This window comes from Papilio machaon, chromosome 10 (assembly GCF_912999745.1).
Source record: "Papilio machaon chromosome 10, ilPapMach1.1, whole genome shotgun sequence".
NCBI lineage: Eukaryota > Metazoa > Arthropoda > Insecta > Lepidoptera > Papilionidae > Papilio > Papilio machaon.
The window spans coordinates 6,084,974-6,097,258 of record NC_059995.1 but is presented as its reverse complement, the minus strand read 5'-3'; the positions used below and the strand labels follow the sequence as shown (position 1 = coordinate 6,097,258).

At 30.5% G+C, this 12,285-nt stretch overlaps 2 protein-coding genes across 2 annotated transcripts; both read right to left on the bottom strand.

Moving 5' to 3' along the window:
- Positions 1–2,659: 2,659 nt before the first annotated feature.
- LOC106717999 (ankyrin repeat domain-containing protein 27) lies at positions 2,660–5,718 on the bottom strand. Its single transcript, XM_014511989.2, has 2 exons — positions 5,671–5,718; positions 2,660–5,440 (listed from the first exon to the last, which is right to left on the bottom strand). The coding sequence occupies exon 2, from the start codon at positions 5,438–5,440 to the stop codon at positions 2,660–2,662; it is 2,781 nt and encodes a 926-aa protein (XP_014367475.2). The 5' UTR covers positions 5,671–5,718.
- A 635-nt stretch (positions 5,719–6,353) lies between these two features.
- Positions 6,354–7,877, bottom strand: LOC106717997. The gene is made up of 3 exons (XM_045679867.1): positions 7,857–7,877; positions 7,392–7,587; positions 6,354–6,557 (listed from the first exon to the last, which is right to left on the bottom strand). The coding sequence occupies exons 1-3, from the start codon at positions 7,866–7,868 to the stop codon at positions 6,361–6,363; spliced, it is 405 nt and encodes a 134-aa protein (XP_045535823.1). The 5' UTR covers positions 7,869–7,877; the 3' UTR covers positions 6,354–6,360.
- Between the last annotated feature and the right edge of the window lie 4,408 nt (positions 7,878–12,285).

The window sequence follows — 12,285 nt, the reverse complement described above, 5'->3', positions numbered from 1 at the left end:
TGAATTACATCGTATGTAGATTATCTAGACAGAAATAATGAGAATGGGACCAAAATCAAAGTAATTTGGAATAAGCCTCACTAATTATAATACCTTTTTAAGTAATAGATGTTTTCTAATAAAGCATTATTGCGCACAATTTTTTTATATTTTCTACAATTTGTATTGCATTTCACATCTATATACATATCTTACCCAATAATTAAACGGATCAAAAACTGATTGCTCTTATGTAAACTATCGTAAGGCACAATTTTAAATTTTGTTAATTGTTTTGAAAATACTAATTACTGTATAAATCTGAAAGAACTGTACATGTTTAATGAATCGTAATTAATTAATTTAAAATGTTGTCTTGCAAATTTGCATTTCAAAAATGATAGTTAATTTAGGAGCCATCGAAATTATTTTCATAAACAACGTCGTTTTATATTTAATAAAATTAATGTGAAATCAATACCCGGAGATTTAAAAAAAAACGACACTTTCATGACTTTGGTGATAATAATGTTTTTTTTATAGTATAAAATATAAGAGTTAATTTTAACCCGTTGTTTAAATAATGAAATGCACAATGCAATAGTTAAAGATAATATTAAGAAAAATATTTTTATACTAATCAAAATTTAACTTTTGTTGCAATATTAATGGATTTTGTTAACGGTAAACTTAATCTGTGTAACAGAACCGTGGGTTTCCATTGCCGAAACATGTACAAATATACTGTTACATTTTTTTATGAAACCTAAGAGTTTTTAATAAGTTTATCGGCAATGAGAAATTGTATTTAATTGTGAAAAATACTCAAAATATTATTTAAAACATTTTTATTTGGTATTTATCGATTAATTTAGTATTAATACTAATATGCTATTTTTTATTATAAATATGTAAATGTCAGTTAATTTACTTATTAAAAATATTTAACTAGGATAATGGCAATTGATGTGATAATTTAATGTAATTACTATTATTCAAGTAATTAGTACTAATAGATGTAATGAAAGTATGCACAATATAGCATAGAATGCGTCTCGTACAATGAGTTATGAAATTATAGTCTAAATACGTTCGACCATAGACAGATAAATATGTTCGATCCGGTGGACATAAGTTTAACTAAAAGAACTGACTCGCAGCTCAGCTCAATATATACGCATAGATTGATCTGCGAGTCACCAGTTCGCGGTTTATCGGCTTACATAAGTATATGGTTCATGTTTATTTGAGCTGAACTTTTGAATCGGTTCAGGGTTGATTTATACATTGTTAGATGTGACATCAGATTAAAGTCTAACTATTGTGGCGAATTAATGATGTGCTTAATTATTGATAGCATAGTTATGTTATAAAAACTTATGAACGACTTTACCGTGGCATTGAGTGTGTTAAGTGGTTTTAAATTATTTGAATTAATAGAATTGACGTTAATATACATTAATAATATCTATCTATATATATAAAAGAAAGTTGTGTTAGTTACACCATTTATAACTCAAGAACGGCTGAATCGATTTGACTGAAAATTGGTGGGCAGGTAGCTTAGAACCAGGAAACGGACATAGGATAATTTTTACCCCGTTTTCTTTTCTTTTTTTTTTATTTCGCGCGGACGAAGTCGCGGGTAAAAGCTAGTATTTTATGAAAAGAACAATTCGTTTATCATGAATTTACTTTAAAGCTACACAACTATTTAATTTTATTTTTTACCATTAAATAGCTTCGATATCAGAGATTGTATGATTTTACTTTAAACATATTTGGAAGGCCTAATATTGATAATTGTTTTAAATTATTTTTAAGGCCTAATATTTATTTTATAAATTGTGTTCCTATATTATACAAATGAAATGCATTATAATTTACTTGATAAAATATTTAATTAAAAAAAATTGTAAATCAATTACAACTAAGTGAAGGATTTGATATAATTAATTTACATTGATACTTTAAAATTGTAATAATTTTTACAATTTTATGATAAATCATAGTTTATAGAGTTTTACATACTGGTTCTCTAAATAAAAGACGGAGAAATTAAATACAAAAGTTTTATTTCAATATAATATAGTTAAATCATTTCACACTATATGCTTATAACATCTTATATTTTATGAAAATACCAACATTTCTAAATATAAAATAAGCAATATTAAGTAATTTTTTATACAATATTCTTAAAGTGTCATAGTATAATATATCACATATTTTAATGTACAAACATTGAAAGTATACAAAAGTAAAAATGATTAAGCAAATTATAAAAAATACAATGATGAATGTATGATTTATAAAATCAGTCTTATTGATAAATAAGGTTTATGGCACAAACAACACAAAAAACTGATAAATATTTGCGTGGTATAAAATAATCAATTTTTATTTATTTACGAAATAAAAAATCTATTACATAAGTAAAAATACTTCTAATATAAACTTTAAAAGATAAATATGACAAATATTTTACCCAATATAAAAATTGCTTTAAGAATAGTGTAATTATCTATCATAAAATTAGCCACAGATTAGTTTGTCATATTGTGGCAGTTATTCATTAATTGGTTATATTGCAACATATAAATCATGTCAATGGAATGTTAACAACTAATAAAAATCAATATTTAATAACCTTCATAGTTAATTATTACTTTAAAATGAATTATTTATTTTTATCTAATTTACTTCCATACTTTTCTATCAAATCTATGATGGTTAAATGAACTTTCTTTTTAGCTACATCTAATGCTGATTTTTCAGTACCATCAAGTAAAGATAGATCGGGGTTATAGTTTAGGAGTACTTTAGTAGCGCCAATGTTGCCCATGTCACTAGAATTATGCAAAGCAGTACTACCCGCTGAGTCAATAGAGTTTATATTTGCCCCATTGTCAAGAAGCAATCCAATAACATTGGTTTTATTATATATAGCAGCGAGATGTAAAGGAGTTTGGCCTTTCTTGTTTACACAGTTTACATTAGCTTTGTTATTTAATAATATTTTGCATAAATCGTCCATACCAAATCTTGCAGTGTAGTGTAATGCTGTAAAACCATTTGTATCTGCGAAATTTATATCAAAATCTGGTATTTGAGGTTGACTTTTCTTACAAAACTGACATTCGCATAGTGGATGACAAAGTGGTCCTTTGGAAGCAAGACTGTTCTCGGTATTTGTTTCATAATCAATATTTAAATAGAAACAAGCGAGCTTTGTATCACCATATGTAATAGCTTGTAATACTCTGTCAATTCTCTTTAAATTCTCCACAGCTTTTGAAGCATTATTACTGATATCTATATTTTTAAAATTGATTTTTCCCAATTTAAAGACTTCAGAATTGTCAGTTTTACAATTTAATTTCTTTATGTCAGTACTTGTTATGTGAATGTATTCAAATAATGTTGGTGTTGATGATTTTAGAACATGTAAAATTCTTAGGTTATGTGCATAATCAAATGCACTTTTATTATTTTTGTTCAGTAACGTTGGTTCCGCACCATTTTCAATCAACAACCGAGCTATCCCTTCATAGCCCCATTTTGATGCTAAATGCAAAGGTGTGTTTCCAACTTCATTGACACAATTTATTCTCATTTTCTTTCTGCCATGTTCTGCAAAATAAATAAGTGCTTTTACACAATTTAAATGTCCATTATTTACCGCTAAATGCAAAGGTGTATTTTTATCTACATTCGGATAGTTAATATTTGCTCCAGAATGTAATAATAATAGAAGTGCATTTTGATGTCCTCTTGAAGCGGCATAGTGTAAAGGAATACATTCATTAAGATCTGTTGCATTTACGTCAGCACCCATGTCTAATAATATTTCTACTATTGCTGCTTTTCCATGAATACAAGCAACATGCAATGGAGTGAGACCATGACTGTCCCTTGATGATATTGTTGGAGATGTCTTTAATAGATTTTTTGAGATTTTGAACCAACATTTTTTACAATTACACAATGGATGACAAAGTTTTTGGTATATTTCTGTATCACTATTACTGTCCTCATCATCTAAATCATTGTTGTTCAAAGTTTCTTCCAATGCTATTTTAAGAATGCTTTTTTCGTTCTGTTGAATGCTTTTTAAATGCTTTTGATTTCTTTCTAATATATCTTGGACTTGTTCTGTGTGATTAGCTTTAATAAGCTCAAACACATATTCAAGTGTTTCTTCTCTACAGTTAGTTTCAGATGTTGCTATTGACTCCGTCAAGCTACTCTTTCTTTGTTTATTTTCTTGTAAATTTTCTTCAGTAAGGTTACTTTCATAGTAATATGATTCTGGATCAGGAGGACCGGCTAAAGCACCTGATTGTATGTGCTCTATTACAGCTTCAAGTGTGGTGATAAGAAAAGAACTTTCATCACCATCTCTACCAACACTGCTGAAGCGAAATTCCTTCATGAAAGTTAGCTGACTGTACCATGTTGGTAAACCAGATTTAATCAGAAGGAAAACAAAAACAGGTAAAAGATCATCTGCGGTCAAAAGTACAACATTATTGCTATTGTCAATTTTATTGACAGCATTTAAAGCTTGTTTTAAGCAAAGAATTTTTTCCAAAGAAGTATTATATGAATCAATTTTAGATAATATCTGTTTTGCCTTCGGTACAGCATGATATAGTTCTTTCTTTATCTCCAAATCTCTAAGCTGAATGTCTGACATGTTTCTTATTTTTTTATTCAAGTGGGAATCTTCATAGGCACAACTGGTACATATTGATTTAAATAATGTGTCAAATAAAAGATGTTGCATGTAGCTTTCCACAGCTAACTTTATATTATCTAAGATGTGTTTTGAAGCTTTTGATTTCTCACGAAGTCTTCTATTTTGCAATGTTGTTTGCAGGCACTGTGTGTAAAGTTCACTGATTGCTTCTTTAAGAGTTCCAATAGCTATAGGCAGAGTAGGATGCTTTTTTAGAAATATTTGCACATTTAATTCTATCTGATCAAGAACTTGGCGGCCTGCTGCTTGTGTCCACAGAAGGTCAATGCAGTCATTTATAGAAACGAGGCAATCTTTAGTCACAACATTGTCACTTGTAGTGGCTGTGGGTTCTAGAGAACTTTCTATACACCACACTTTATATTTAATTAAGTCTTCAGTGTAAAATGTTTCTTCAAAAAGTATATGGCTCTGTAGAGGCAGACCTTTGGTAAGTTCTAGGGTAATTACTTTATTGTTGACTGTAACTTGTTTTTCTGTTAATGTGCTATAATGGGTTTCTGGAAGTTCCTCACTAGGTACTAAAATGTGCGCCCCAAAGTCCTCTATTGTGAATACACGAGTATTTAGACTTCCGATACGAGGTACGCAAATTATCCAAGACTGTGTAATACAATGTTGAAATAAATTTGTATACTCATTTCTCAGTTCCATAAAGAAAGGATTATCTGATATTATTTCGTCATATGCACCCTCCATCTGAAATCGAGAATTTCTATTGAATAAAGAAATAGAATTTATTAAAACCGGCTTACAGTGTAACATGATAATATTTTACCTTCGAGTTGTTCTTTATAGAGAAAATATGATAATTGCTTTTTAAAATAAACTAACATATAACACTATTTAATCACAAGACCACGATATGATAATTACATTGAATAAATGTAAAAGAAAAAATATTTTTATTCTTATGGATTTCAACGCACCGCAGAAACACTATCCACTTCTGCACTTCGCGAACCAAGACGAACTAACTAATTGCAAAAGTCGACGACAGCGACAAACCAGTCAAGAATTTTGTTGTGAGCAAAGAAAAAACAAGGATATTGCAGAACGTTCTTAATTATAATTACAATGACAGATTGTGTCAACTTGAACTGACTTTTGCCATTGACATCAGTGTTGCCAATAAAGATTTCTACCCGGCCGAGTAAATTATGTAAAAAAGCCGTATTTATATGTAAGAAGAGCAGCAGTTGGCATAGCACTACTATAATCGTTGTTCAACATTCGTCAAAAGGCACTGTTTTAACCTTTTCAACATTTTGGAAATTTTTGCAAATTGTCCCGCTTCATTTTTATAAAATTCACAACTTTTTAAGCATTTGATTTGATTGATTAAATTTCATGTGCGGTAGATTTTCTAATTTGTTAGCACACGGTAATTACCGCAGTTTTAACAACACTTACTGGCATTGACAGCAACGTCATCTATTTAGCTAAAAACTGCAGTTGAATTGTGTTCTTGCTTTGTTGTTCATGTTTTCACATTTTACGAGCAATCAACAGGAGAAGGGAAAAATGAAACACCGATATCCAAAATATGATTAATATTGAAAAACAAAATTGTGTAAAATATTTTATAAGTGAAATCATTAAAAATATCCTCTAGTTTATTATCCTCGACCTCTTCCTCCGAATCCACCTATTCCTCGGCCGCCCAATCCTCTTGCGCCAAAACCTCTACCTCCAACAGATCTGGCCCCAAATCCTCTACCAAGAGCTCCCCTTGCACCATATCCTCTTCCGACTACAACTCCTCCAATTCCACCTCCTCCAAATAATATAGGTAATGGACGCGGAGGGTAGCGATCTAAAAATAAAAAAAAACACATGTTAATTTATTTTTTTTATTTACCTACTCCTTTTAGCTTCGTGCTCTCTCGTTTCACATCGTTTTTTCTTGATGTTTCTTTTGGTTAGTAAGCATACTATGTCCACAACGTTAAAAATTCACCGCTGGTGATTGAAATTATGAACGTTTTACAAAAAGGCAGAAGAATTAACAACAGATAGAGTAAAATTTTAATACCTATTTGGTAATATTAAAAAATATCTTATCTGCCATTTCCATTTATTTGAGACTAGCTGTCGCGCGCTACTCCGTCCACGCGGAATTAAAAAGAAACTAAATAAGTATCATATGTGTTCTTCCAGACTAAGTCCTACATCTGTCACGAATTTCATCAAGATGCGTTAAATTCATCCATCCATCCATCCAAACATTCGCAATTATAATATTAGTAAGATTATGCAATGAACTTTGAACATTTTAAATTGGTTGGGTAGGTAATTAGTTTTTCGAATTTAATATCGAAGCAGTTCTTTTACTTTAATTTAGATAGTTGTTTAGTTGTCTTAAATATATACTTTATTCCTTTTACAAAATTTATATTGTATAAATAAAAAGTAACAATCCTGCACCGCATCCTTAATTGCATTTTATTCCTTGAAATTATACTATGACGAATTTCGAAACTACAAACTCTTAATACGAATATGCCCCATGCAGTCTCAATGTCAAACCCAAAGAGGTGGCAGACCTAAAGCCCTGGGTTCCTAGGCATATCAGCGAAAATATATCAGAGATCCATTAACACAAGCCTAACTGTAAACTCGTATTGAATATTAAAAACTCTATACTTACATCTGTCTGATTGCCTCTTAACTATAATGTGCGTTTCTCCAGCGTTATCTGTTTGATCTCCGTGTATTAATAAGTCTTTTATAGGATTATCTTTTAAATTTCTTACAGTTTGAACTTCATTTCTTGTCGAATTAGCCATTTGTAATAATATTAAAAGAAGTATCGTGCTTGTAATAAACCGCGGAAAGAATTTTACCTATAATTTAAAACAAATTTGCTTATAATTTCACTACTGACTCACTCAGTGTCTTGAATTCTTGTCACCGAGAAAAACCTTAATTATAGATTTAGTATGTAAACCCTACACTTAATGTAGCAAGTATTTCAAGCAACCATTAAAGGATTTCAGAGCAAAAGTTAACTTACAACGATTACAAATATTAATGCAATAACTTAATCATATTTAAAAATATCGAAAAAAGATGAACTATTTTTTTAAAATAAATGTCACAAAATAAAACTCACAGTGGTTATCATCGTAACAAATTTTGCGGTCATACTGGCGTAAGTAGTTCTTTATTGTCACTTATAAAGGTGTTCATTTAGCACACAACTTGTGATAATTGGTGACTAAATAGAGTTCGTTATAAATATATATTAGTAACTTAAACAATAAACGGATCTAGAGTTGAAGTTGTTGCTAAAAATATTATTGTGAAGTTATAGATTATTTACAAATTATATTATACATGTACATATGTACTGGCATGTTTATATCTCTTTGTGTTTACACAATAACCTTTTAATATACATATCGGTTGGAAAATTGTCGTCCAAATAATCATACAAAAAATATTTCTGTTTTCAAAGAGCACGAGATTGATTACAAAATATGTTACATATTGTTCGACAGTGTAAGCCAACATTTATAATTCGATAAGTTACTGCATCTCATCAGTACTAGGTCAATCTATTGCGTAAACATCTGAGGGCTATCAGTTTTAGCCAAGGTTGTTGATCGACTCTCTCGGTCGACCTTATGTTACCATAAGTGAATAATCCACTTTTATCTTGACTAGATTTATTAATATGTTACTATTTAGTATATAATATACATAAAGCAATAATTACACATTGATCTGCTTTTATTTCTTGTTTGTGATGCATTCGTCCAAGTTATTAAGGACATAGTACACTCTTAATTGCCGGTAACAAATATTTAATTTACAGTATAGTCTTATTCATAGTATCAATAGAATGTACAATGATTAACCGATTTCGCCTAAAATCGCCAGAAAACGGCAGTTTGCCTTGTCTACTAATTTGTTTAAGGAACTAATTCCTTTAATACTCTATATAGAACAAGAAATCCTTAGTTTTATTAATAGTAATTATTGATACGACTTGTGCAAGGTTTAATTAGATCTAACAACAATCTAGTTGTTGCTAATATACTATAAAATATCAGACGAAATCATTTTTTTCATAGGACACATTAATTAAAATCAACACGCCGAAACAACAATGGAACCAAATTATAAAAATGAATATTTATGGAAATATACGACCATTGTACAGTTGAAAATTAAACACAACCCTCGTTTATCTTTATTAAATTTTATGTTGAGGAACTATGTAGACTGGTGAAGGACGAGTTAATTTCATGTTACAAAAAAAAACAACAAGGTAACATGCAGCTTTATTGAAACCATAATGTATTGATTTTGCCCCAATTAACTAATTCTGGCCGTCGACAATAAGCATAAGGAAGTTCACGATAGTTTTTGTTTAGGCCAACAGTCTGGTCCCTGCACGATAGTTAATTTATTTGTTTTTATATCTACACATTGGCTATATTCAAGTACAATCACCATTCTCCAACATAACTTTTCGAATATTTATTCATAATTTTTATACAATAAAAGAGCTGCTTATTGCCATCAATATTTCAGAAAACACTGGACGGAATACGCAACATTTAATTTGAAATGTAATCGAACATGGAAGAGTTATTTTCATACTCTTTTTTTAGCCTCGCGTGAGCTCATGTGATATAATGAATCGAAAAAGTTTTTATCTGTCCATTTGATATCTATAGACAAAAAGTTGTTGTATTTCAGTCATGTGTCAGTTATCAGTTGACAGTTGCTAAACAATGACAAATGACGATTGTTCAAAAAATGGCGGGAAAACAAAATTTGTAAAAATACTGCATGGATTATTCCAGTAACGCATAACCTAAGCCTAGCAATGATATTGGTTTTTAATGGTAAAATAATATTTTTAATCGGAATTAAGAAAGTTTAGCGTCAAAACTTTAAGCTTGTTGATAAACTGTAGTTGTATTTATCTACAAAATACAAACAAAAATAGGGCATTATGCTATTTATAGTATGCAAAACTATAAACATCCGTACAACATTCTCAATGAGGATAAAATGGCGGGCGGGCGTCTATGAGTCTTTAAGGACGTTTTACCAACTCCTTCTAGACGCTAAATGCACTACATCGCCTGAGACATTGCTAAGCTTTAAATGCTCCTCCAAGATTCTCACACCTATAAAATGTAGCTACTTGATAAATAAATGTCAATAAATCTAAAAGAATTTAGAAATGATGGTTGTTGTGTAAAATATTGGACATTGTTTTAATACTTCTGGCGACGTAAATAATATAATAAAAGGCGAAATTAATGATGTAATGAGCTACAATAAACGAATAAAAGTATTGATGTTAAAATTAACTGCGCTGGTTAGATATAAGTCGAAACAGAGGAGTGACTTAGATCATTGATCAGTGAGAAAGATTTGAAGGATGATACCTAATATGATCTATATAAAAATAATCATTCAATGTAGCAGTATAGTAATTTGTCGTTTATGTCTATGTGGTAAACATATAAATGGTTATGTCAAACCATAGCAAGAGCAATAAAGTTTATGTTATGCTTGGTAAACGGGGCTCGTAAATTGGCGCGTTATTAATTTTTGATCGCGCGCCGTTTCAATCTGAATCTGTATTCGCGATTCATCGTCGCGCGAACTCGTTATGATAATTAATTGCATTACTGTACACCAGTTCGTTTATTTCACACCTACGCTGTTTGTTTGTAAATTTTAATATTTATAATAAGATACATAATCCAGTTGTTATTTAAAATTGCATGCATATAATAAAAAGTACTTGTAAATTTATGTCAAAAATAAGATTTAACCAACCTAGATTGTTAACCTTATTAATGTTGTGACGGTTGTCATTTAGACAAATCGTAAAAAGTGGTCTAATATCATATCGTCGAACTAATTCAGTCAACAGGTGACGTGTAAGATTTAGTTACTAGTTGTCGCCAGCGACACCGTCCGCACTGAATTAAGAAAAAAAACTTATTTAGTTCTATGCCTTCTTCCAGACTGTGTTCTACATCTATACCAAATTTCATTAAGATCCATGCAGCCGTTCTGGAGATACCTTGTCATAAACATCCATCCATTCAGCGATCCATCTAAACATTTATAATATAAGTAAGATGGTGTTATACCAACATAATAATGGGTTGGTGGTATAAACAAAATATTCGACTCAACTTTGCGTCATTAATGACAAAATAGCTGAATATATTGGCTCAAGTATTTCGTGTTAAGTTCACACCATTTAATTTTCCACTCAAAGGTTTGAATGCCGTATAAATCTACTTTATACCCATTGTGAATAAATTGTACTATCACTGTAGAAAAACTTATACAAAAAGATATAGTTATCTCTATCGTTTTCATTGAAAATGTTGAGATGTCTATATGTTTTTTACGGTTTTTTACCGTGAGGTTTCAATGGTAAACCTCACGGTAATACGTTTATAGAATAAAGGTGTAATATGCCATAGTATTAATTTTGAAGACGTTTTAGATGGAATTTATGTCATTTTATAGTCACTAGTTGAGATCCCAATTCTCAGGAGTTACACGTATGGCTACAGATGTCGTTCCTTTAGCTTTCATTTGCATCAAGTAATATGCACATAAATTTCCATTCAAGAGTACTTTCATGCGAAAATATGGCACCCATTGTCCGGTTCCTGTACATATGTAATTAGGGGACCACTTATGACGAAAGAGGATGGAGGATTGACTCAATAGTACTCGAAATAATTTACATATTGACGAGTTATAAAGTTAACCTTGTTGTTAGAAAAAAAAAGAATTATAAATTCGTTAACTACTTTCATAATATTAAATATTACATATTGTCAATAATAATGATGTAGTACTCGTAATATTAAATGTGATGTTAGTCGTATAATGTAGTGATATTAATATAAATATTTATTCGAATTCAAGGTAAGCAACTAACAAGCCATGCATTGGCTTTTTTATACTGGATATATAAAGTTGCGAATGAGCAAGCGGCCAAACCAGAACATGCGACACAAACAAAGCGAAGCTACCGCTGCCCATAGACATTTCAATAAGTTAAATAGATAGAGAATGGGACGTGGAGATTCAGAGAGTATTGCCCGTTTCTATACGTTACGTCCCCCTTGAAGTCCAATTGCTACTGGTGCAGTTTTACCACAGTTTAAGTCTACCAGCTCCATCTATTATTATTGTATGTGATTTATTCACAACAAGCTTGACAAATACATTTGAAGCGACCGAAATCGAAATCTTCTTAATATTATAAATGCCAATGTTTAGGTGGTAGTATGTTTGTTACAATTTGTCTCCAGAACAGATATGGAACATAGTTTGAAGGAACACAGAGGCTACAATTTAAGTTTTTTTTTTAATTCCGTGCGGACGCAATCGCGGGTCACAGCTAGTTATGTATACAGCAGCCACATATGTGAGTTTCTTAACTTTTCCATAAAAATACCAAATGTGATTTCGTATATTCGCAGCAATCTCAAATGATAATTTATGTACATTGTACATTAAGCGTGGAGACGAAAATTTTCAAC

Bases quoted from the DNA above. Each gene is read 5' to 3' on its own strand.
- LOC106717999 (XM_014511989.2), bottom strand. From the start codon at position 5,440: ATGGAGGGTGCATATGACGAAATAATATCAGATAATCCTTTCTTTATG.
- LOC106717997 (XM_045679867.1), bottom strand. The intron at 6,558-7,391 runs GTAAGTATAGAG...TTTTATTTTTAG, and splicing joins TAAGAGGCAATCAGACAGAT to ATCGCTACCCTCCGCGTCCA.